The sequence below is a fragment of the Moschus berezovskii genome, chromosome 13, assembly GCF_049115385.1.
Source record: "Moschus berezovskii isolate FMDL1 chromosome 13, NW_MosBer_1.0, whole genome shotgun sequence".
Classification (NCBI taxonomy): Eukaryota; Metazoa; Chordata; class Mammalia; order Artiodactyla; family Moschidae; genus Moschus; species Moschus berezovskii.
In genome coordinates, this window is record NC_142472.1 from 85,321,375 (window position 1) to 85,348,539 (window position 27,165).

At 38.7% G+C, this 27,165-nt stretch overlaps 1 protein-coding gene across 2 annotated transcripts in view; it reads right to left on the bottom strand.

Moving 5' to 3' along the window:
* DIAPH3 (diaphanous related formin 3) overlaps positions 1–27,165 on the bottom strand; it is a 582,052-nt gene that overhangs the window by 339,330 nt on the left and 215,557 nt on the right. For both annotated transcript variants that reach the window (XM_088842795.1, XM_088842794.1), the window contains 2 exons: positions 26,255–26,548; positions 25,035–25,149 (listed from right to left, as the gene is read on the bottom strand). In XM_088842795.1, the coding sequence (XP_088698921.1) occupies positions 25,035–25,149; positions 26,255–26,548 (409 nt within the window). The remainder of the gene's footprint in view (positions 1–25,034; positions 25,150–26,254; positions 26,549–27,165) is intronic.

A 27,165-nucleotide genomic window follows, 5' to 3' on the forward strand; every position in this document is an offset into this window, starting at 1 on the left:
TAACTATCAAATATAATGCTTTCTGAATGCAGTTTACTGAATTAATGGAACCTTGCTTATGTTATACACTTGACAAAAATTTATTTCACTTCAGAAAGCTAAGGATTCCCGTTTAAAAATAAAACAAATGACCTATATATCTTGTTACAATTTGGGGGATTAATTTATGTTGAATAAGATGTCACTTTTTTACTTTCCAGTTAAACAATACACATGTAAAATATATAAGAACTAAAAAAAAGAAAAACTAAACATACTATTCCAGCTAATTGCCCGTTTATTCTGGAATTGTTCTCTGGGTAAAATAAATTTAAAAAATTCATTATAAGGCAATTCAAACAGTATAAAAGTTCAAAAAGTGAAGGGTGCTTTACCTTACTACATGTTACTATAAATAAACTAGTACTGGTGATGATAATAACTAGTAACAAAAAACTGCTGCTGGTTGTCTTCTAAAAGGCTACATATAAAATGTATCTGAATATAAACTCAGACAGATGTATACACATACATACAAAAATATACTTTAGAATTCTTTTTTCCTTTTTAACTGAAAGATTTTACCACGTTTTACATTTTATTTATTTCACAAAGCAATAAACCCTTAATACTTTTTCATATTGATATTTATGGATTGACCAAATTCTTTTTAACAGCTTCATACTATACTCCTAGGTACCGTAATTCAACAATATCCTAATCTAACTATTTTCCTTATTGGGGAGTATCTGTTTATATACTTCTGCTATCGAAAATCTCATAACAATGAACATCCTTATACATATATAAGGTTTGTTGTGTCTACTTTTAATTGTGCCAAGTGATCATCTATTCCCTTAGGAGGAAAAAAAAAGTTTCATCAGTTTACCACTTATTAGCACAGTTCTAGTTCTAGTAACTAGAACTAGATAAAATTCTAATTCTAGATAAAATTCTAATCTTATTATTATTATCTTAAAATAGATTATTTAAAAAATTTATTTTGGCAATTTATAAATGTTAAGCTAAAATGAACTCTGGTTTTGTTGATATGTAACTATGGTTAGGAGAACTGACCTCTTCAAGGCCAACAACTACTAGTACCAGACTCAGGACTGGAATCCAACTTGATCTCAGGTCATTCTCACTGCTACCACAGTCCACTTCCTGCAGGAGTACACCCAGGGCAGAAAGCCCGGCTTGAGCAGTGCCAAGAATGAGACCTGTGACAGACGTCAGTGTGCAGCTCCCCATGGACACCTTTGTCACTATAAAGAAAATCTGAAGTCTCACTCACTCATTCACTCAGAAGGCACTGAGGCTATCCACAGGACACAGAAAGTAAAACAGTCCTCCTTAAAGAATTTTAAAGTTATAGCAGTAAGATGCACAGAGATAAAATACAGAATGATACAATCATTTATATCAAGTGAAAAGTTTTAGAGAAGTAACCACCATTTGATACATGTCCAATAAAAAGTCTAGTAAAAGAGTTTATTCAAAAATGAGTAAAATTTTGAATGACTGAAGGAAATGAGGGCTATCAAGAAAAAAAATGCATGAAGGTTCACAGAAGCAAAACAAAAAAAATAACCTATGGCTAGACTGATAAGGGAAATCTTCATAGAGTAAAGGGTATCAGATGTGGGCCTTAACAGATGGATAGACAAGACAAGACTTGAATGCATTCTGTTTCTCTCATCTCCATGAAAAGTCACTTTCTGTATATATATAAATATATATATATTTGTATACACACACATTATAGTAAAATAATAGTTCTCACTAAGTTTTCTACAGAATGCAGAAGGAAGGCTGAGTAAAAACCAAATCCAAAGGGCAAGAGCTTCAATCATTTCGTCTTATTCCACTTAAGGCAACTGAAGAACAGGAGGGTTTAATTTAAGAATAATCATCACACATGAATTCACTGTGAATCTCAAGAGAGAAACCAACCCTTAAAGGGAAGCTGAATTAAATGATGGACACTCATGATTTGGATTCAGTGGGATTTTCGATTATTTACTTATTCAAATACATTCATTTCTTAATGCACAGTTGGGTCAAAAAACTAATTTATTTCAAACAAGCTTTTCTGTGTGTTAGAAATAAAGGGGCTATAGACTCTTTTACCTCTTTTTTAGAGAAGCAAGTTCTTTAAAAAGAATTTTCCCTTGGCATCAATCTTTCTAAGCTGGAAGCAGGCCACACCCTAGCTCTGTACCACCACCCATCCCCTCACCTGGCCATGAGGGCCATCATCACCATCATCACCACCATCTATCTTCCGACGCCCTAAGGTAGCAGCAGCTCAACAGTGTGTCAACTCTTCCTCTGCCCCCACCATTCCTTCTTCAGGATTAGTCTCATGCTTCCTTCCTGCTTTCAAAAAGCACAACCATCCTTCAGAACAACTCAGATTTTCCAGAGAAGGCTTCAAACTTCATCTTCTGCCATTCTCCCCCTCACATAACATGCTCAAGCCATACTGAACTTGACAGATCCTGGGTACCAGATTCTTTCCAACCTGAGCAGTTTTGAACATGTGTCTCCCTATACCTGGAGACCTTGCACCTCGATCCCTTGGCGGGCAAATTTCTACTTCGAGTCTCCCTTTAAACGTCGTGACCTCAGAGCCTTTCCATGACCATCCTCTCCAATCCAGCACCGTCATAATTTGCTCATTACTTGCAGAGCACATTCCAATGCCACAGTTATTCTTCCTTATCTGCCTATTCATTTTCTATCTTCTCCATTTGAAAATACATTACGTCAAGGCAGAAATTACATCTGTCTTGTTCAGCACCACATCCCAGGACATAGGACACTACCTTTCATAGGGTCGGCATCCGATATTATTTGTTGTTTGACTGACTGGCTGGTCAGCTAAGTTCCATGATTTGCCGTGATTTATTCAATAACCAAAACTAGAGCCTCTGCTTGCTGATGACAGATAACTGCAAACCTAGGCATAGTATTAAGAAGTAGCTAGCCTTGAGGGAGTATGATTTGTATATCCAATTTCACTCACTGACAGAAAAAAAGCCACAGGAGCATGAAAACTTAAGCACTTAGTACAATAGGGATTACAGAGCTCTGAGGAGAAATAGTCCTTAAGCACAAAGTTGCTGAGCTAGGAGATAAGGCCCTCTTCTGCAGAGCAGGATCGATCCACAGAATAGATGTGGGAACCATTGCCAAAGGTGTGGGTGGGTGTTCCAGTCCTATTTCCTTCAGAACTCAACTCAGGGTGCATGCATAAGTATTTTCTACAATAATCATGAATTAATTTTATCAAAAAAAAATTTAAACTATAAATTAAATTTTTAAAAGCAAGCTTCACACATTAAAATATGTCTATATAAAAATTAAGAGTAACACTATGGGTTATTATTAAAAACTCTTACATTAAATAGACAATGAATTACAGGGTATTGTCTCTATAAGGCACATAAAAAGGAAAGAAAACATTTCTCAATGGTCAACAAATAACCCAAATGAATCCAAAGATGGTTCAGTTGGCAAACAGTTTAAGTCGACTCTGCTTAGCTATCAAATTTTTACCTATCAAGTGATAAAATGATCACTATAGACCCTACTAACTTTATAATTTAATGTTCACTTAACAAACATTCCCACTTTTTCTATTTCTGTTACAAGATGCAAAGCACTTATGATCGTTATGGATTGTCCTTTCAACTAAAAAGGTTCAAAACAAATATCTGTATAACATTTTACACTTTACCAAGCATAAAAGCTGAAAACCAAGTGCTGGTTTATTAATTATGAAGAAAATAAGAAAGCCTTATCAACACTACTTAATACTGTTCCACGCAGTCATTTCTTTAAAAAAAAAAAAAAAGGCTGTATTTAAACTATTTGGTCAATATACAGCATGTGAAATGCAATGTTCACAAAAATCAACTCAAAAGATTCCTGGGGAATATATACACAGCTAATTTTAATTAGCATACAAATAACAAATGCTGAAACTCCAATACTTTGGTCACCTCATGCAATGAGTTGACTCACTGGAAAAGACTCTCATGCTGGGAGGGATTGGGGGCAGGAGGAGGAGGGGACAACAGAGAATGAGATGTCTGGATGGCATCACTGACTTGATGGACATGAGTTTGAGTGAACTCCGGGAGTTGGTGATGGACAGGGAGGCCTGGCGTGCTGTGATTCATGGGGTCGCAGAGAGCCGGACACGACTGAGCGACTGAACTGAACTGAACAAATGCTAACAATGACTTCAGTCATCATTTCAAAATACGTGCAAATCGAAACAAAGAGAAAGAACACATTGCTGATGAGTACTGGCCCATGCTTATCAACATGAACAGCTACTGGGTGTGATAATTTGATCATACTTAAAATTGCAGCTATTAGTCTAATAGATAAGTACCTGATAGACATATTTAAAAACAATTTTTAAGTAACACCACCACTGCCAGGCACATCTTTCAAATATGTGTAATACAAAATGAGAGAATGTGAAAATCTCATACAATAGAAAAAAATGAAAACCGTAAAACAAAACTGATGCTGAAGTGTGGTGCTGCACTGGGGGTCAGCAACACTGTGTCCATTGTTCAGCTGAAACACAGAATCTGCCTTTAGATACCATTTTAACGCTCAATCAAAAACTGTCAATCAGCACCATTTGTTTGAAATCCCTCATCAGAACCCATTGCCTCAGTCTGATCATTCACAGGAAAGAATGCAGAGAGCGTATCTGCAACCACTTAACCTTCATCAACCAACATTCATGCTCACTCATTAACATTTTTTTTATCCCACTTTCGAGCATGACACAGCTCATACCGGAATAATAACTTGCTGATAATTGTTCAAGACAACAGCTGGACAGGCAGAGTGCAGAGGTGAACACTCTCATAGATTATGGGGTAGAGCAATGCATTACAATTAGTATAAAGACTCATATGCTTGTGTTCAATAGTTTTCAAAAAAAGTTAAGAAAATGTCATTAGCAAAAACAGCAATTCTAGCTTTAACTCTGCATAGCTCACTCCCTGATTCTTTTAACACTTTATGGTTTTGAAATAAACTGATGGCAAGCATCGACCCCAGTACTGTGCCTCTTCATCAACAGAAGCAGTAATTCTGATGCAGTAACATCAGATATTGGAGCAGGAAATGGCAACCCACTCCAATGTTCTTGCCTGGAGAATCCCAGGGATGGAGAAGCCTGGTGGGCGGCCGTCTATGGGGTCGCACAGAGTTGGACACGACTGCAGAGACTTAGCAGTAACATCAGATATAATTTAAACCTGTGATCTAATTTAAAGACTACCAAGAGAAAGGGAGAGTTTCACATCATTCTAATAACATTTTTTATAATAAATCTCATAAGATTGTAATTATTCAAAAGAGTGGGACTAAACCCTATGCTTTAAAAATGGGAAGTCAGAGAAATAAACTAGTTATCAATGAAGAAATTTGGAACGATACTAGTAAAAAAGGACTCCTAGATATAGAAGAGGATGTCATTGGAATATCCAGCCCAATCCTAGTCATCAGAGCTTTGACAGCTATTCTACTTCTTTGCCATGATGGCAATACAAATAAAATGAAATTAATATGATAATGATAAAAACGTTGCCATTTTTGAAGTAATGTGAATCAGGTTTCATGCTAGGTATTCAATAGACACATTCTCATAATAATCCTTTCAGTAGCTATTAACTCTCTTTTTCAAAGGAGAAAATTGAAGTTAATCTGAAAAATATCGTGAAAATTTATCCAAAGTCAAGAAAAATCAGGGAAACAGATTTCCTTCCAACTGGGCAGTCTGATTCCAAAGCTGAAGTTTTCTACTCTTCTCATGTTCAAGAAACTTGCTCTTAACATTCATAAACTCTGAGGACACTCCTGGCAGTCCAGTGGTTAGGACTCCGTGAGTGCACTGCAGGGTGCTCAGGTATGATCCCTGATTGGGAACTAAGATCCTGCAAGATGCACGACACAGCCAAAAAAGAAAAAAAATTATAAAATCTCTACACCTGTACTTCTACCCAGTTTTCTGCTGACACCCAATCAATCTTTATTTCTCTCACCACCCAGCTTAGATTTTCTGATCAAACATCTTAAGGTAGTTCCTACCATTATTGTTTCTCTGTCTTATTTGACATTTAATTACAAATGTCTGGGAGGTGGATTTATTTGACATTTAAATACAATGTCCATTTTGCTAGTCCTATTTCCAGTTAGTGATCACTGCTGAAGGATATCACATAACCTCCATTGGGATCCACTATGCATTAATGATACAATCTGAAATAAAACCTCAGTAACATAACCCAGGGATCAGCAAACTACAGCCCCATGGGCTAAGGCCTGTCTGCCACCTGTTTTGTACACGAAGAACTAACTGGAACAGAGCCATGACTACTAGTAAACACAGAGTCTGTGGCTACTTTTGTACTATAATAGCGCGGCTACATAACTATGAAAGTTGCTATATAGCCCACGAAGACTAAAATGATTACCCTTGCCTTTTACAGAAAAGCTTTCCCATACTATGCTGGAGAGCCATAATCGCATCCCAAGCCAACTGGATAAAAACATGTTTGTCTTCAGCCTAAAAATCTATAAACATCAACCTAATTCATGCTATAAACCTAAATCACCTCATGGCTCTACAATTCTTTCAAAAGTCCATCAGCCAATAATTACCTAAACCTGGTTTACTATAATCCACAAATCTCTCCCATGTCTATGCATTCCCATGGAAGTATTATAGATTCAGAACTTCATCACTAATCCCCATTATATTAGTGTCTTAACTGATATCCCAGCCTATGGACTTTCTACTATGACACAGACCAGCACAATACAAAATTTCCATGCTAAAGCATAGATTTTATCATGCTATACTTCTATTCAAAACATTCCAACCTTTGTGATAGAATTTAATATATTTAATATCTATTTTAAATTATTAACTTATTCTATATATAAACAAGAGACAGACCAACATGTAAATCCTTAAATTTGCACATATTGCACATAAAGACCTCCAGAATATAAACACAACTCTCTCCACCTTCATCTTCCAGTGACACTGTCCCATCCATCTCCCCATCTCCAGAGGCTAAAATTCACTCCCATCAGTACACGAACCTCCAAGCCCACATATTTGCCAAACACGCCCAGCAAACATGCTCACAGTCTCAGCTCCATCACCCTCTGTATTCATTCGTTTATCCATCCAACTGGCTTATTAAGCTCAATTAATATAAGACACCGGCCTGAGTAAAGGGAATACAGAGGGGAGAAGACATAATTCTGCCCTACATGTAAAGATTACAATCAAATACGAGAAGCGAATATTAAAAAAAAAAAGATACAAATTTTGTTTGAATCTCAAGCTAGTGTTATAAATTAAAAACAATGAGCAATATGGGACTGAATTACAAAGGGATCTAACCTAATTTGGAAAGTCATAGAAAGCATTTCTCTAAGAAAATGACACTACAGCCAAAAAATGAATTATGTATGGGGTCAGTAAGGTGAAGCTACCTCCTTTATAAGGTCTTTTCTAATTACCCCCAGTGTAAATCAATAGATTTTAAAATGTCTAATAGTTGTGTATAATGATTTGATGTAATATGGTCAATCAAGATATGATAAAAGCTACTTAGCATAGAAACCATGTGTGAAAGTAACAAAAAATTACACTACATATACAAATATTAAAAGGATAAAAGGAAATATACTCAAGTCTTATGATTAATTCAAGTAGGGTAGTGGTATTTAGGATGGTATTCTTTACTTCCATTCAATTCTAAATTTTTCCTAACTTAGTTGTTTTATAATGAATAAATGTTAACATTTAAAATAGCTAAGAGTAATTATTTTTATACAGTTTTAATAAAGACAAAAGTAATATTGTTACTTATTAACACACATGTACTACTTCATAGTAATAATACAAAATAACCCACAAAACATTTATCTTTCATGTAAAATTTCAAGCTTCCCAGTTATAATCATTTGAATCTTATACTACATTTCACTCAATAAATTGTTATAACTAAATTTTATTTGTATCCTGAGGTTTCTCTATATAATTAAAGCTTTCATTAGCCACTATAAGAAAAGAAGTTAATATACTTGATTTTCTTTTCTGTGCCCGAATGTTTATATAAGGACAGTTTTCAGTAAGCTTTTAATATTTTTACAGCTAAAAATCAATACTTATCAATAAAAAATGAAAATAAATATTGAAAGGATATGGATAAACTGGAACCTATATACACTGTTGATGTGAATGTAAAGCAATTCAGCTGCTTTGGAAAGCAGTTGGATGTTCCTCAAAAATGCCAAAATGAGCCGAAAACCTGTACTCAAACAAATATATGTACACAAATGTTCACAGTAGCACTATTCACAATAGCCAAAAGGAGGAAATAGCACAAATGTCCATCAAGCAAAGAACAGGTAAACAAATCATAACACGTTTTTGCTGTTTAGTTGCTAAACTGTGTCTGACAACTCTTCACAACCTCATAAGAACTGCAGCGCACCAGGCTTCCTTCCCTGTCCTTCACTTAACTCCTGGAGTTTGCTCAAACTCACATTTGTGGAGTCACTGATGCTATTCAACCATCCCATCCTCGCTCTGTCAGCCCCTTCTCCTCCTCCACTCAATCTTGCCCAGCATCAGGCTCTTTTCCAGTGAGTTAGCTCTTCACATAAAGTGGCCAAAGTATTGGAGCTTCAGTTTCAGCATGAGTCCTTCCAATGCATATTCAGGGATGATTTCCTTTAAGATTGTCTGGTTTGATCTCTTTGCGGTCCAGGGGGCTCTCAAGAGTCTTCTCCAGCACCACAGTTCAAAGGCATCAATTCTTCGGTGCTCAACCTTCTTTATCCATACATAACTACTGGAAAACCCATCGCTTGAACTATATGGACTGCTGTTGGCCAGGTGACGTCTCTGTTTTTTAATATGCTGTCTAGGTTTGTCGCAGCACTCCATCCAAAGAAGGAAACGCAGTGCAGGTGTAACACACACAGGAGGGTATTATTCAGCCACTAAAAGAGGTCTATCTGTCTCAGTGGCGCAATTAGTGCACCTGGCTGTTAAACAAAAGGCTGCTGCTTTGAGCCCACCCAGGGGCGGAAACCCAACGTTTTTGGCTTCCTTGATGGCTCAGTGGTAAAGTATCCACCTGCCAATTCAGGAGACACTAGTTCAATCGTGAGTTGGAAAGGTCCCCTGGAGAAGGAAATAGCAATCCACTCCAGTACTCTTGCCAGGGAAATCCCACGGACAGAGGAGCCCAGTGGGCTACAGTTCCAGGGGTCACAAAAAAGAAGGACACAACTTAGCAACTGAACAACAACAAAAGGAATGTAATATTGATACACCCTACAATGTGGATGATCCTCAAAACTATCATGCTGGAGGACACCAGATTAAAAAGAGTCACACAATGCATAACCCCATTTAAATGAAACAGCCAGCTAAGATCAATTTAGACACAGAAAACAGACTGGTGGTTGCCAGGATGAAGGGGAAGAGACAATGGGGAGAAACTGCTGAATCAGACAGGGTTTTACTTTGACCTGATGGAAATCATTTGTAATTAGACAGAGGCAGTGGTTGCACAACACTGTAAATGTACTAAATGCCGCTGACATGCATACTTTAAAGTGGTTTATTTCACATGATGTGAGTTGTACCCCAATTAACAACAACTGAAAAATCAACATCCAACAAAGGAGCAATTTTCAGGAAAAATAAATGAAAAAATAAATAAATGAATTGTTACAATCTGCTAACAGTTGTTCTTGGGGCTGTTGATTCGAATCAATGTTCATCCAGCAATAACAGAATCTATCTAAGCTCTTTCCTTCTTCTCACATACATTCTTGCCATTAAAACAGGAAAAAATGTGAAGCATTTTAATATTTAGATCCTGAACTTATACCACTATTTCAACCACCATCATTATTCTCTTAATTTTTTACCTGATTTACAAAAGAGTCTATCACTCAGCAGAGCTAAAGTCATGAGGGGTAGAGTTAACTGGAATCTAGATCATTTAACCAATTCTACTCTCCTTGCAAAATTCCCCATGGTTCACTCGGTAAAGAATCTGCCTGCAATGCAGGAGACCTGGATTGATTCCTGGGTTCAATTCGACCCAGGTCGGGGAAGATCCCCTGGAGAAGGAAATGGCAACACACTCCAGTCTTCCTGCCTGGAAAATCCCATGGACAGAGGAGCCTGGCAGGCTACAGTCCATGGGGTTGCAAGAGTCAGACATGACTTAGAAATCTACTGATCCAAAATTCCTATTTGTTTAAAATGTAAAAAGACAATTTGCTTGAGGAAGTTGAAATTATTATATGTCTTCTTTAAAGGAATGAAAAACCATTCATTTCAGCCAAAATTAATTTGGTGCCCACTAGGTGCCAGGTGGCAGAAGATGAGCTGATTAGATAGCACCACTGACTCAGTGGATATGAACTTGAGAGAGTTTCAGGAGATGGTGAAGGACAGGGGAGCCTGGCATGCTGTAGTCCACGGGGTCACAGAGTCAGACACAACTCAGCAACTGAACAGGTGCCAGGCAAGTCTTCTAGGTGCTTAGGACACATCAGTAAATGAAACAAAGATCGCTCTCCTAAAGCATTTCAATTTCCAGTGAGGGCAGAGAGAGAAGATGATAAATATATACCTCATAAGTAATAAATAAGACGTTAAAAGGTAATGAGTGATACTTTAAAAAAATGAAAAATAAGGTAGGGAGAATTGGATTGAGGAGATCACGGAGGAACACAAAGGGTGACAGTACTAAACTGGGAGGTAAGCGTAGGAAACTCACTGAGAAGGTGCCATTTGAGTCAAGACATGGAGGCAGTGGGGGCTGACCCAAGCAGTTTCCTGAAATGAGAGCATTCCAAGTAGGAAAGAGCCCATGCAGGAGTGCCCCCGATATGTCTGAGATGTACCCCAGAGGCTCTCCAGTGCGGCTGAAGTGGAAGAACTGAGACGAAGGTGGGAGCATAGGGAGTTAAAAGCTGGGGGCAGGAGCGAGGGCTTCAGATCTCTGGTGCACTCTGAGCAGAAAGGACTGGCTGACCCACGTGATGGCAGATGCAGCAGCTGCATGGAGGCGGCCAAGAAGGCGCTCCAGCGCTAACCTGTCAATGACACGCTGACAAGAAGGCGGCAGCAACTGCCATGGGGAATTTTCCTAGAAGCCAAAGAATGGGTAAGGACTGCAAATCAAAAAGTTCAGAGTGATGAGGACCCAGAGAGGGGCAAGGAAATGCACAGCCAAATTTAACGGAAAAGTAGATCAAATGTACTGAAGTACGGTGTGCAGAGCAGAAAAACAGCGGGAAGTATACAGCTAGAAATACAGTTTGAACCTGAATGTAGAGCACTACAAATGTGAGACAGGGAGGGCCGTTTTCTTTGAATTGCTTAGAATGTGTTCATACATCGGAGATAATTAATGTGGTATCTCTAGAGAGGATAAATCTGAAGATAGTTTACATTACTGTCTTGAGGATGGGAAGACTATCAGAAAACAACATGAAACAAAAAACAATGCTGTAAGAAGGCGACTAATGAGTGAAACAGCTACCACGGCGTCTAAGGCTGACAGGACTGAATCGGAGGGTGCCGTCAGCCCACACTGTGGTCAGGGAGCGAGGCTCGGTCACTTCCATGCCCGTGTGCAGGGACTGCCAGCCAGGGTCCCAGCGTGCTCCCTCGCCTTCCTCTCCCACCTTTCCTGGAGAGTCTCAGCAGGAGAGAGGCGTGAGCTACAGGCATGAAGTCAAGAAGAAATGAACCGTTGATTTTCAACACCTTTCTAATGATGCAACCTGGAGACTTAGATTTCTAACTGCTCAGGCCTAAGCCTTTCACATGAACAGACCAAGGCCTGACTCTTACGATGCGAGGCCTGGGCCCACTCAGGAGCTGAGCGAGCACCTCTTTCCCCTTTCCTGTGTAAGGCAGCTCCTTTCTCTCACTCCTTTTTGAGTCTAGCAGCTGTGTGGCCTTCTTATAATCCTAGTACAATGAAGAATAATGGGAAACTGTGATTTACTGAGGTTGCAGGTTATGTCTATTCATCATGAACACATTTACAAAAACAGCTCTTTAGATAAAGCACACCTCAGAGGTGCAAAAGTGGGCTTGGGACCATCATACCCATTGCCCATTCTGCACTCAACAATCGAGCTGAGGAAAAAAGATGGTTCAAAAAGCAAAAACATTCATCCACGGATTAGCCATTTCTGGACTGCCTAGTCTGCGGAGCAATATACTTTCAGTTATACACACATGCACACATACAGACACACGCATATATGGCAAACCTATTACAAAAGCACTGTCACCAGGCTGAAGCTGACAAAAGCTGCTGCTTGCCTTCCTATTGGTATTGAAAACACTGCTAAATCTGCTTAAGTTTAATGGAAATACAAATGAGTGGTCAATTTTAAAAGTTCACATTCACTTTTATATAGCTATATAAGATTTTAAATGAAGCTAAATAAAACTCAGGAAAGTTAAAAAGTATTCAAAAAATGAATAATTTTTAAATAGAAAAACACAAAAGCTCTAAAAACAAATGTCCCTTATTCAAAAACAAACACAATGATCCCACTGGCTATTTCAACTCTACTGGATTGAATCTTACAGTAACAGGACCAAGGGCGCCAAACTCTCCCACTGAGACCTGTGAAACCCTGAAAAATAATTGGCTCTCTAATTGAAGAAGAAAAGAAGATTGAAGAAGGAAGAAGAGCCCTACTTCAGGAGGAATGGAGTCTAAGGCAATATGACGACAGAAGGAGACACTGGCAAGTAACTAAGAGACAACAATTAAATTAAAATAAATTGCTTATTCTGTGTGAAATGTAGCTGTATTAGATCTTTTGATAAATGTGATTTCCCTCAGTGATGAAATTTTCCCAATTAAACTATTTTATATATTGTATTTTAAATTATCCAGTGAAATATGCAATTATAATCATTTATATGTTCATATCCATTTGTAGATGCATATTAGGTTTGAGCATTATATAAATATTCTTCAGATGAAAATATGTTGTGAAATATCATAAAACAAACTGTACTTTAAAATATAACTAAACTTCAAGGTGAGAGAATTAAGTTTTTCAACAAGGCAATATAGAAACAGTTATCTCCCAACAAAAGTTTATAATTTAAACAATATAACACATTTCTTTTTCTAAAGTAGAAAATAATTAAATAATAATAATTAAATGATAACTGAAAGTCAAGAACCAATTTGCTTGTAGATACCAGTGGGCTCTTTACCGCAGCTTTCTGAAGGGTATTTCTGATTGGGAAAAAAGTAAGTAAATATATATATATGCAGAATTTATTAATATCTTAGAAAAAAAATTAATTGTATATATTAAAAACTGGAAAATATACAATAGGCTATGATACCTGTTGCACAATAATTAAATATAGTATATTTAAATAAAGAAGAGGAAAAATAATGCCTGGCTCTTAGACATGATATGACGATTTTGCCTAAGGCTTCAGAAAGGCACTTGGCTCTGGTAACAAAAACATGTTGGTGTGATTAGTAAAGATAAACAGATCAATAAATATTTAGTGAACAGAACAAATGATTTAAACAATTAAGTCAAAATGCCCCCAGACCCAAAAACAGCATTCCTATTAAGGGAATGCAGGGCTAAAAGGAGACATATAAATTTAATGAGCAGAATCAACAGGGTCAAGTATCTTACGAAATGTTGTAATTTTACGGCACCCTAAGCCCTGTTCTTCTCTGTCAAAGATTTCCAAATCCTAATTCTTGGAGCCTGTTTTATACGTCACCTTACAAAGAAAAGAGAACTCTGATGATGTGGTTAAGATTAAAAACCTTAAGATTAGGAGAGTCTCCCTGATTATCCAGATGGCCCAATTTAATCACGAGTCTTTAAAGAAACTTTCCTGATTTAGGTCAGAGGCTGAGAAATATGTACTCAAAGATATCAGGTGAGGGAGGCTCAGCTCACTGCTACTGGCTTTGAATGCTTGGGGCTGGTGCACAGGGATGACCTGGAGGGAGGATATGGGAAGAGGGAGGTGGGAGGAGGGTTCAAGAAAGGGAACACATGTACACCCGGGGCGGATTCGTGTCAATGTATGGCAAAACCAACCTATATATTAATGTAAGGTAATTTGCCTCTAATAAAATATATTAAAAAAAAAAAAGAGGAAGCCACAAACTGAGGAATGTGGGAAGCCTCTGGAAGCTGGAAAAGGCAGGGGACAGAGTCTCCCTGAAAGCTTCCAAAATGCAGCCCAATGAGACCCACACAGGGCTCTAACCTACAGAACCGTAAGACAGTAAATTTATGTGGTTTAACCTACTAAATTTGGAGAAATTTGTTAGAGCAGCAATAAAAAAACTAATACAAAGCCCCATCTGTGAGCATGAGCAAAATGATTCCCTCCCCCTTTGCCAGCTGGGCTGTGCTGAAACTGGGGTGAAAGACAGGAAACAGAGGAGAAGCTAATCTAATGTCACTGGATACTGAATTTACCAACCCTGGGACTACAAACTACCAGGCTTCTTTCTTAAATCACTTTTAACTGAGTACTATTTCCTGCAGGCAAACTTTCTTTTCTGGATTCATCAGAAAAGACTAATTTACATACACTATGGCAAGCCACTCCAGTACTCTTGCCTGGAAAATCCCATGGATGGAGGAGCCTGGTAGGCTGCAGTCCATGGGGTCGCTAAGGGTCAGACATGACTGAGCGACTTCACTTTCACTTTTCACTTTCACACATTGGAGAAGGAAATGGCAACCCACTCCAGTGTTCTTGCCTGGAGAATCCCAGGGACGGCGGAGCCTGATGGGCTTCCATCTATGGGGTCGCACAGAGTCGGACACAACTGAAGTGACTCAGCAGCAGCAGCAGCAGCAATGCAGCATGTAAATTTCCAAGTTCATCTGACAATCTCAGGTTTCCAGGCTGTAAATCATTCTGAGATAAACACTTTTCAGAGTTTTGCCTCCCCTATTATTACTAGACAGGCTATTGGAGAAGAAGAAATACAACAGCCATTTTCAATTACGTTCTAAAGACATTTCTTTATGTATTTCTTCCATTTGTCACCTGTTTAGGAAATGAGAGTTAGGCTAAATGATATGTATAAAAGACAGTGTTATACAATTGACCTAAAAAATTTCTTTAGGTTACATCACAGAGCTGGAGAAGAAAAAGAGGAGGAGCCTGTTCTTGGGAAATTATCACTCCTCTGAACCTTCTGCTAGTGCTCTATGAAACGAAGAAAATGAACAGTTCTCATCTTTCCTGAAAACCCTGCAGGGATTTAGGCCATAAGCTCTACTTGACACTCTGATTTGCCTATCAACTAAAGGCTCCTTTTGCCTTAAAGAGGAGTCTCCTACCTCCGGGCTGTAGACAAGTACCTCCTGTCAGATCAGTGGTGGCATTAGATCAGAAATAAAGTGCACAATAAATCTAATGCTCTTGGATCATCCTGAAACCATCCCCCTGGCCCCTGGTCCACGGAAAAACTGTTTTCCACAAAATTGGTCCCTGGTGCCAACAAGGCTGGGGACTAGGATCTTAATGCATCCCAGTACCACAAAGACATTAAGCCATTCATATCACCCTCATTAGGCTGAAACTATAAATAACCATCAAGCATAATGAATTATTAATAAGATCCAGTACTGTTTTATAAAGAACTGAATGAGGTTTCCAAGATCATTCTCATCAGCTCAATAGTCTACAACAGGATCACACCAAGAAAACCAAAGTTAAAATTTTCAGTTATTAAAATTATACATTGTTGGGCACAAGCTCCATTAATCACTCAAAAACTCAAAGAAACAAAGCAAATACAGAAAGTTTTTTTAAAAATAGGGAAATAAAGGTCTCTTCATTGATTCAACAGATCCTTCTCCACAGAATCGTAATAAAGTATTTGACAGTGAAGATGTACACAAAAATGAAAGAAATAAGATACACAGACCGGTATTCTAGAAGTCTTCATAAGTGACTACTACCAGAGTCCATTAACAGGGCAGTTTAGAGAGCTTCATTTCAAAGTGAGGTCAAGGTAGAGGGAGGTCATTTAACTTGTTACTATTATGGAAGATTCAGAGATGACACACAAAACACTGCAAGTAAAGATGAGCCTGCATTCTCAGAATTTAAGCTCAGCTGACATTTCTTGAGCAACTACAATGACCTGGGCATTGCAAGCGATGTCCTATAATATTCATTATATAATCCTCACAACAACCTTATGAGCTGGATCCTATCTCCTATATTTTAGAGAGGAAAGACCTACAGCTGGAACAGCTGGGGTCACACACTTGTAGCTGAACTCCAGTCTCTCACTTCTTCCACACACTCCACAGCGTGATGTTAGTATTTACAGCTCAAATACTTACAGAAGTGAAAAGAGGTACCGAATGATGAAAGACGGTCTTAATAAAAAACGGCAGGTTTTTAAAGCCTTTAATATAAATTGCGGGATGAGGATGAACAGCTGTGGGGCAGTGGTAAGGTGGCAGGAGATGAGAGGAAAATTATTTTAAATCAAAGAAGAGCACTTTAAATAAAACATAATAGGATTTCTTTTAATCAGAGAAGCAGCATGGCATAGAAGAAGGAGCAATGACTTTACACTCAGATCTGTATTCCATTCAGAGTGGCAGCTCCTTTTAGCTGAACTTCACTTGAAGAGCATAACTTTTTCTTAAAGATAAAATGTATAGAACATTTGCCTGGGGTGCTTCACAGGATTGCTTTCAGGAGTAAATAAAATGACATCAATGAAGTAAACATTACTCTTAAAAAGGACACATTATTAATATTGTTGCTTTCTTATTGTCTAATTAGGGAGTAAGTTTTATATTTGTTCCACATTTGATATATGTTTTTATTAACAAATGCATTATTTAATAAATGGATGTCCAGATGTTGGAACCATCATAAAAATTATTTTAAGTTGGGTGATATATCTCATTACAAATAACACACTGGGCCCTTCAATTACAAAACAAGCAAACCCAAAAGCCACGTACATGTGAACAGGCGGCAGGTGAGGGCAGGCCCCTGACCTCAGTCTCACCTATACAGCAGGGCCTGCAACGTCTGTGGGCACGGACCTGTACTGCGATCAGAGACGTAGACCCCTTCTCTGATTTTATTTATTTATTTATTTATTTTTGCTGTTGCTTGTTGTTTGGTTGATTTCGGGTTGTTTTTTGTTTGTTTTCTGGCCACGCTGTTCAGCATGCAGGATCTTAGTTCCCTGACCAGGGATCGAACTCGTACCACTTGCACTGGAATCACAGTCTCAACCAGTGGACCACCAGGGAAGTCCCTCCCTTTGCTCTTTTTTTTTTTTTTGGTAATTAATTTATTTTTTATTGGAGGAAAATTATCTTACAATATTATATTGGTTGGTTTTGCCATACATTGATATGAATTCGACCCGGGTTTACATAAGTTCCCCCTCCTGAACCCCCCTCCCACCTCCCTCCTCCCTTTATCCTCCCTCTGGGTCATCCCCGCATGCCAGCCCCGAGCATCCTATAACATGCATTGACCCTGAACTAGTGATTCGTTTCACATATGACAACATACGTGTTTCAATGCCATTCTCCCAAATCATCCCACCCTCACCCTCTCCCATAGAGTCCCAAAGACTGTTCTATACATCTGTGTCTCTTTTGCTGTCTCGTATACAGGGTTATCCCCTTCTCTGATTTTAAACGCATAAAAAGTACATACTAGTTCAAAGGAAGTAAACTGTTCTCAAACGCAGTTATTAAAACGCACTGAATGACAGTTTGTGGACGTAACATACACATCTGACAACCATGGAGATGGGATGCTCAGATTTCCCTTCAGAAAAGAACTTTCCAGTCGGCTACAGAAAAAGCACCCTGAGCTGACAGGCTACAAGCACCCCCGGTCCCTCCACAGCTGGAGCCCCGGCCAAGGCCCTAGTGTGGCAGGAGTGCCCAGGCCGGCCAGCAGGTTCCAAGCCGGGACCCCTGCACACATCCTGGGCCCCTGGGCTGAGACCTTCTAGGGCTTGCAGGACAGTCCCGGTTCTCCCTGCCCAGTCCTGCTCTCACCATCTCTGGCCCTTCACACCCATTACCCACTGCTGAACTCTAAAAACCCCTCCTGCACATCAACAGCTCAGCACTTGTTTCCAGGAGGACCCAATGGACAAAATAAGTTGTTTTTACTCAAGTCTTAAATAACAAAGTCTAGCTGAAAGTCTAAACATTTATATGCTAATGTTGAACTCTAAACATTGATGAGTTTCAATGATATTTCAACATATCTTCAACAATTCTCACATGATATGAAAGTACACGGGCTTCCCCTGATGGCTTGGCAGTAGAGAATCTGCCTACAATGCAGGAGGTGCGGGAAACATAGGTTTGACATCTGGACTAGGAATATGCCCTGGGGGAGGGAATGGCTCCCCACTGCAGTATTCTGCTCAGGAGAATCCCATGGACAGAGGAGCCTGGCGGGCTACAATCCGTGGGGTCGCAGAGTCAGAGGTGACAGAGTGAATGCACCCACGCAAGATGCAAAGTACACACGAACCGTACAGATAGAGATGGAATAGCTACTGCTCTGTTGTTTATATTTCTAACTGAAGGAAAAACTAAATATTGATTAGAGGTTAGTGAAAGTAATGATGTTAAGTAATGATGTTACTTTTATTTTTCTTATCAAAGTTCATAGACTCCAAGTTAAGAACAGCGTGTTTAACTTTGAAATATCCACTTTTAAGGCACACACACTTGGACACATCAGACCTGTGATAAACAAAGGTCTCTAAACTGGCATTCTCCTCAGATGCCATGACATTCATGAAAGCTTATTCTATACATAGAATATGTTCAAAGTTTGAAAGTATATGCCCAAATGACCTAACCTTGAAGGGGGCGGGGGGAACACCCAGCTTAACTAAACACACAAATATATAATCCAAATCTATCTTAGGAAATTCAAGGTTATACAATTATAATAAAGTTATCTCCATGAGAAGTTTTCTTTCTTTTTTTCTCTTACAAACAAAATTTCTACACTGTTTCGTACCAATTACTATACCTTGGAATTCGGCAAGGAGCACCCATCTCCTATGGCTCTCCTACCACGCGCCCACTCCCTGCCTGTGCTCCAGAGATGGATCGGGTACAGAGCTAACTCCACGTGACTCTCGGTCTCCCAAGCCTGGCAAGTGGTGTGTGTGGAGGTGGGCCCGGGGGCGGGGAGGGGCAGGAAGAAGCAGAGAAGAGGGGAAGTGGTGAATGGCCAGAGTTACAAAATATTGCTTTCGATTAAAACAACACACTCGGAAGAGCGTCATTTTTATTTTCTGGAGAATAATGCTATGCTAATGCTATGCTAAGTCACTTCAGTCGTGTCTGACTCTCTGCGACCCCATAGACGGCAGCCCACCAGGCTCCCCCGTCCCCAGGATTCTCCAGGCAAGAACACTGGAATGGGTTGCCATTTCCTTCTCCAATGCGTGAAAGTGAAAAGTGAAAGTGAAGTCGCTCAGTCATGTCTCACTCGTAGTGACCCCATGGACTGCAGCCCACCAGGCTCCTCCGTCCATGGCATTTTCCAGGCAAGAGTACTGGAGTGGCTTGCCATTGTGCACTAATTATGTGGGAATCCTGAGTGACAGAACATACTGCAGACAAGACAATTGCAAAGTGTACATTGAGCAATCAGAGGGTAACAAGAGATGCCAGTGTAAATGAGGAAGAAGGCAGAAGATGCAGAAGATGGAAGAGAAATCCAGAAGAAAAAATCCTAACTGATGACGACACAATGTAGCAAATTTACAATTTTGTTAAGGTTTGATAGCTAGAGGCGCACCACGGAAAACTGCTACCAGAAATAAAATACCAAGATGAACTACTTATAAAACAGGAGACGGCACTGCCCAATCTACCACTAGTCAAGTGCCTCTAGTTGAATGCGATGCCCTGATACCATTCCTTTCTCGGACGGAAGAGGAAACAAGAGAAAAAACGAAAGGGGAAAATCCTAGTTTATAAGAAACATGCCTACTTACAGGGACTGTAGCGCTTCTATCACAGCACGCCAAAGGGCGGCGGGGTAACTGAGCATGTGACTGACGCATTCTGTGGACCTGAAAGTTGCCCGTGACTCTCACCTAAACAACCCCTTTTCTTTACCCTCTCTCCCTAGCTTTTACCGCACTAAAGTTTCAGAATAAATTCTGGTTTCTTTTGCAATACAACAGAGAATACAACCGGTAACAATGAGATACTCCCAAGCATGACATTCCTGACCTACCTCATAATTTCCTTAAAAGTTTTTTCAGATTCAGTCACAGACAAAAACCAAAATAGATACCTAGAAAAATATTTAATTCTCCACAAACTTCCTCCCCAATCTTCCTAAATTAGTGTTTGTCAAATGTCTTCTCAGAAATCTTCAAGATGTTGAAGATATGTTCATTTGGGCATCATTTCTATATTAACATGCCCTCAAGAACCATATTTCTCTGTTACAAATTATATTGTTCATCTTAATGTTGGCTTCGGAGGTAGCAGTTCAGGATTTTTATACACTTTGGTTTGTACAGAGTAATAAACTGTGTTTCAAACACAAAGACACATTCTGAACACAGCTAACTCACTGGGGTAATCCATGGTTTATCACTCTCTACCTCAATACTTTGTCCACTGAACTATAATGTCAGAAATCTAAGCTTGATTTGTTTTTAAGTACATAATCCATTAACTGTTTCCATATGCCATAACTGTTGAGAAATTATTTATAAACCAGTTTATTGACTCTATCTGGCAAATATGACACACCTGTTATAAAATGTGATTACTTCAGAAAGCTAACAATTGTGGAATCACATTTTCATAATTAATCAGTCTAAGCGAACTAGACTATTCATATACTTTCAGAAAGCCCTTTAATCCCTATTAAGTTAACAGTTTATGAATAATGAACGTAATAAATATTAATTTTACTTGATAAATCCAACACCAATAACCTGTTAGTATACGTTAATCCATTTTCCAACAGCCTGTAAAAATTAACCAACAGATGCTTCCAATCCGGGAAAAAATACACAGGTCATTAGCATTATTTTGATGATACCAAATGTTCACTATATGAATACTGTGATTAAATTTCTGGGAGATATATAAACAATCCTCTTTTATAACCTTGTTAAGTCTTAACAGAAGCCTGAAACAGTAAAACAATGCGGTCTTTTCTACCATCAAGATCAGCACTGGTTATCTCACTCCTGGTTATTAGACTTCACCTGCGAACTTGACTGCACATCACCAAGGCCATAAGGCAATGTGAGTCTAGGACCATGTTTACCTCCTCACCACAGTGTCCCCAGTGCCAAGCACAAGTCTTCACATACAATATGTCCCCTGTAAATACTTGACATGAACAACCGTAAGCAAATAGGACAGAGAAAAAGCAGGAGAAATTAATGAGGCAGATGAGAAAAAAAAGTATATGGTTAGGAAAAATGCCAACATGTTATTTTCAAAAGAATCTAAAATATGGAAAACTAAGATTCATCTCAAAAGTTTAGCATGGAGAGAAGCAAGGAAACCAAAGTGAGATACTTACTAGGGAAATAAAGTATAAAAAATAAAATTATATAACTGAATCAGAAAAAAAAAGTTGATTTCAGAGGAAATGACTTACAGAAGAGTTTTCGTACTCCTTATGATATGACACAAGTCACGTTCCCATTGAAGCAATGTTATCAAAATCATAGGAAGGAGATTACTTTAAAAAGCAAAATAAGTAAAATCTAACTGGAAAAAAAGAGAAGAAAAATAATAAAGAGAAACATGAGTTAAAAGGAAATGCTCAACTCTCTCAAGAACATCTTGCTCCATCTGTGAGTTGATAGGGCAGGGTGGTACTGTGTGGAGTTACAACTGTTCCAATCAGCAGACCAAGAGAAAAACCTCAGAAGAGATGCAGTAAAGATTAAACAAGGTCACATGAAGAAGACCCAGTTCAGGTATACCACAGGTGCTCAATAGGAATGATTAGTTCCTCTTCCTTTTCTGGGTACGAGACCTCTGAAACCCAATTATGTTAACTTAAATGCCTCATAAACCTAAAGCATTATAATACAAAGAACCATACTTGGTCACAAAAAAATAAAGAACATGAGAGAGAATTCCAAGGTTCTTTTTAAATTTCTGGCTTCAGTTCTTTTTTTTTTTTTCTTTTCTGCCAATTTCAAATGCACAAAGATTGGTGTCTACCATTTAAAATGCCTGGAACGGAACATTCACCTTTGTAATCAGAAAAAGAGCCTTGGTTCTTAGTCCAAGGAGGTACTACAACTAAAAAAAAAAAAAAAATTACACCTTTTCTCTAAAATCCCATAAATTTTCAGTAATCTGAATCCTGTGTCCTTCCTACCAAACTGGCAAGCCAAGAACGACAATCAACCCATGCCCATGCCTCTATCGCCCCCTGCCTGCTAGAGAGGGGAAAGCAACTGCATTTCCATTTTGAATTCTGCAGAAATGGCAAAACTGATTCAAAGAAAACTTTGGCATAATGGGAAATAGGCAAAAGCAGCAGCCAGGCCTTGAATAAAGGAACAGTTCAGTTCAGTTCAGTCGCTCAGTCGTGTCCGACTCTCTGCGACCCCATGAATCACAGCATGCCGGGCCTCCCTGTCCATGAGCAACCTATCCAACATCCCTGGGTCTTGTCTAAGTTTTCCAGGCACCTTTGTCTTGCCTTCCTTTCTGATCTTTCCTATAGGATATCTACACAAAGTCCTGTCCTTCTGAAAGCAGTAACGAATGACCTTTTCTAATAAAACACTAATCAGGCCAAAAAGCACACTTAAGGCTCCTCAACTAATGCTTTCTAGGAATTATTCTTTAAAATCCCAACCAAAGAAACAGTCGTCCTCACAGCTTGCCTCCTGCTGGCATTATAGTAAGATGTTGGCATTGCCCAGCATTATGACTGTGGGCTTCCTCATCTTTCCAACGATCGGGGAGATACTATACAGTGTCACAGAAAAGAGGAAGCTGCATTTGAGTTGACAGAAAAGATTTTGTAGACCTCTGCCAGCCTCGAAGTCAAACCGAAGAGAGATTCGGGGCACTGAAGATACACGCAGAGTCAGAGAGATACTGAAATATGGAATATTCAGAAAAGGATCATCATTTCCTCACCTTAACCTTTACAACTGGTATTAGATTGAGCTAATGTCTATTTTTTTCAACCTTAAATCGTAAGTCTAAAGTTAGATGACTTAAGAATTTTTTAAAGGTCCAATTATTTCATTTAAGGCTAACACTACAGCTAAATTGAAGGCATGCTAACAAGTTTCCCTTTTGAGCCTCATTAATTAAGAAAGTAATCAGAGTACAGAGAGGGAAAAAAAGAGTAGCTGGATGGCAGAATTACTTAAACAGCTTTTAGATATCACCCTTTCCACCTACAAGAAAAGCAAAGGGAAAACTAATCAATTCCAGATTATGAAATCTGAAATTCTGAAGTGTTTTACATGCAAATACACATTTTAACTGCCATATATTTTCCTTGATTGCCTGAAGAGTGCACTAATCTTTTTCAAAGAAAATTTTGATTCTCCATAATCAAAAGGTAAAATTAAGATCTGCTTAGGTCACAAGTTTTACTAGGGTTAGCTTACTAAGAAATTCCCGTTTTCCAAAGATCAAAATATATTATTTTCACTATTTTAGTCAGGAAAAATGGTGTTCCAAAATATCTGATAAAGGCTTTGGATTTAAAACAAATTCTAGAAATCTAATTTACAATTACCTGTTACAGTTTCTAACTTATATTATTTTTTAGAAACAGTTTCTAATTTATACTTTAGAAAGCATTTCAAAGGAATGCAAATGATGTTTTTGGTACCTGCCAGCATCCCTTGGTTGCTGTGATGATCAAGTTAAATCAGGTACATAAAGCATCTGGCATGGTACCTAGCATGCAGTAGGCACTTTAAGAAGTCAGCTGTTCAGTCTACACCAAGCATTCCCAGCTCTGTCCAATGCAATCTCTCCCTACCACCTATCTCTCTGTTTGATGAGCCCTGATATAAGTGACATAAGTCTGCTAAAAGGTTCCTTTCTGAAAATTAAAAGATAATGCCTGATGTAAGTGGTTTGTACTACAAACCCAAAATGTGTTACTCAAAAATGAAATAAACAGTGTATGTGAGTATCAACCCTGAAACATAAGTGGTAGGCCCATGACAAAATCAAATTTCAGACAAGAGTAATTCCTAAATATAACTGTTAAAAAGAGAAAATTCACAGTGCATAGGTAAAAGCTATCTGTGTGCAGCTCTTGAAAATGAATTTCATTGTTCATAATGAAAAGATGATATAATCTACTCACAGACTCTAATTCAAGCTACCTTTCAAGATAATCTATAAATCTGATAATTTCTATCCCATATGAGTCATACTAATTTATTACATGGTAGTCACTGCAACATTAAAGAGTGGGAAAATTATGACTAGAGGCAGATTCACATTTTGATTTTGTTTTTCTATTTCTCATTGTCTACAGGGAATTTTCATATCAAAATTTTCTCTAAAAATATCCTCCTTTATGAAAGTCCTAACTTAGAATATCCTCAAAGAAGCTATCGTGCAGAAATTTAACAACTCTGGTATTAATCATCTGTATTTTAAAAATTTCTCAGTTGATACTCTACATAAAAAAAAAACTAACTTCATTTATCCATTAGTAAAGTAGAAACTGGAGTTGGTGATGGACAGGGAGGCCTGGTGTGCTGTGATTCATGGGGTCACGGAGAGTCGGACACGACTGAGCGACTGAACTGAACTGAACTGAATGTAGAAACATCATTTATAGGATACAAATAATACTACTGAAAGCATCTAAAGAGTTGCAATATTAAAATACTAAAAGTAAAAAATAACCAAGATATTAAACTTACCTTTTGGCTGGCAACAAAATGTATTCTCAAGTTTACAAAGCAAATCCACACTTTCATACTTATTTTCATTTGCTTTTACCCAGAAACAGTCTTCAGTCATTTCCTGAGGCCTGATCTGCAGTCAGAGAGAAGACAGATGCACAAATGGTTGAATGTGTCATCTGTCCCCCACCCAAGCACCAACTACACACCCAGCACCCCAGAGCTGCCAGCAGATATTTATGCAGTAATCTCCATAAGACTTTTTACAAAGTGTGTTCAATGAAATACAAGTTCTGCAGAAAGTTAAGGTGTTATTAGGGAAAAGGGAAAAACAAAAAAGGTTCCACTCTCAAATAGTTGGGGATTGAAGCTGAATGCAATGAAGTCTGTTCTTTCTCAGTATACTTCTCCTAATCTTTAGCAATGCTCAGTTTATGTGACCCATGAAGCCATCTTTCTGCAGGATTCAGAATTCCTGTGTCTGGACTAAATGCCCACCTCTGACAGCAAGTAATACTTTTTGCAATAGCTACCAACATAAAAAAGTTCCTAAGAATAGTAACTTTTCTGTACTTTTTTAAAACACTTCAAAATACACGGTATAATCATGATAATATTAAATTATGTTATGTATGTATTTAAATGTTATGTATGCATTTGATAATAAACCAAATCCCAGTACAATTATAGACTTCCAGTACTCTTGCCTGGAGAATCCCATGGACGGAGGAGCCTGGTGGGCTACAGCCCATGGGGTCGCTAAGACATGGACGTGACTGAGCGACTTCACTTTCACTTTTCACTTTTATGCATTGGAGAAGGAAATGGCAACCCACTCCAGTGTTCTTGCCTGGAGAATCCCAGAGACAGAGGAGCCTGTTGGGCTGCCGTCTATGGGGTCGCACAGAGTCGGACACGACTGAAGTGACTTAGCAGCAGTAGCAGAACCCAATTTATAAACTACAAAGCTTTAGTCTATACTCTGGGAGTTGGTGTTGGACAGGGAGGCCTGGCGTTCTGTGATTCATGGGGTCGCGGAGAGTCGGACACGACTGAGCGACTGAACTGAACTGAACTGAACTGAAAGGGCTTTAACTCAACACTTTTCTTAAAAGAATTCCTGTTTATTTAATAACATTTTGAATAAGGCTCCCACTGGAAATTATATACCAGTAAATACAAATTTAAGCTTTAATCTAAAAGAAATAGTATTATTTCTCTACTTGTTTCTGTTATACCTTTAACCAATTTAATCTTCTCATGCTGGTTTCCAGTTTAAATTCTTTCTTTGGTTTTAACCCAAAGGGCAGGGTCGGTGGAGGAGGAGCGCTCTGTCCGCTGAGAAGTCCCAGTGGAGGGGGTGGGGGCACAGGCCCCAGGCCAAGTGGTAAGGACGGCCCCGGGGGCGGGGGCGGAGGCGGCGGCGGCGGCGGCGGAGGCGGAGGCGGCGGTGGCTGCAGGAGCAAGGCTGGAGGGCCGGTTCTGTTTCCATCTGAAGGAGGCAAACAGGTACCAGGTGGCAAGGCACCAAACTACAGGGCAAAAACAATAAGAACCATGACAAAGAGCTATCTACAAAGCAGGTTCAAGTACGTTTCTCAAAAATATTGTTTTAAACCAAAAACAATTGAATTTCAAGTAATGCCATGTGGTTTAACCTACAAACAAAATTTCAACAATTTTTTTTCCCAATTTAAGAGTATTATTATAGCTTTTGTTTTCATAAAAATGTAACTGTGAGAAATATTACTCCCCATTTTAAGGTAGTATGGTCATCTGGGTGGAGATGTCCAAGAGGCGAATAGACCTGGGTCTAAAGGATCTGCAAGTCAGCAGTCTCAAGAGGACAGAAGAAGCCATTTGTGCAGGTAAGTTCACCCAGAGAGCGCAGCATGAGGAACGGTGTATATACAGAATTCTGCGCGACACCAGCATTTAAGTTAGTAAAAATAAAAATAAATAAATAAGATCCAGAAAAAGAGAAGGAAATAATATTGCCACATCATGCCTGTGCCCTTGAGGAAAACTTAACTAAGATTCTTAGTAAGACCTGCAAAAGCAAGACACGACCTGGTTACTAGGCACTTCTATCCTTATGCTTCTGTTGCTTAATAAAAATAGATGCATTTTTACTACCATGAAGGTGACA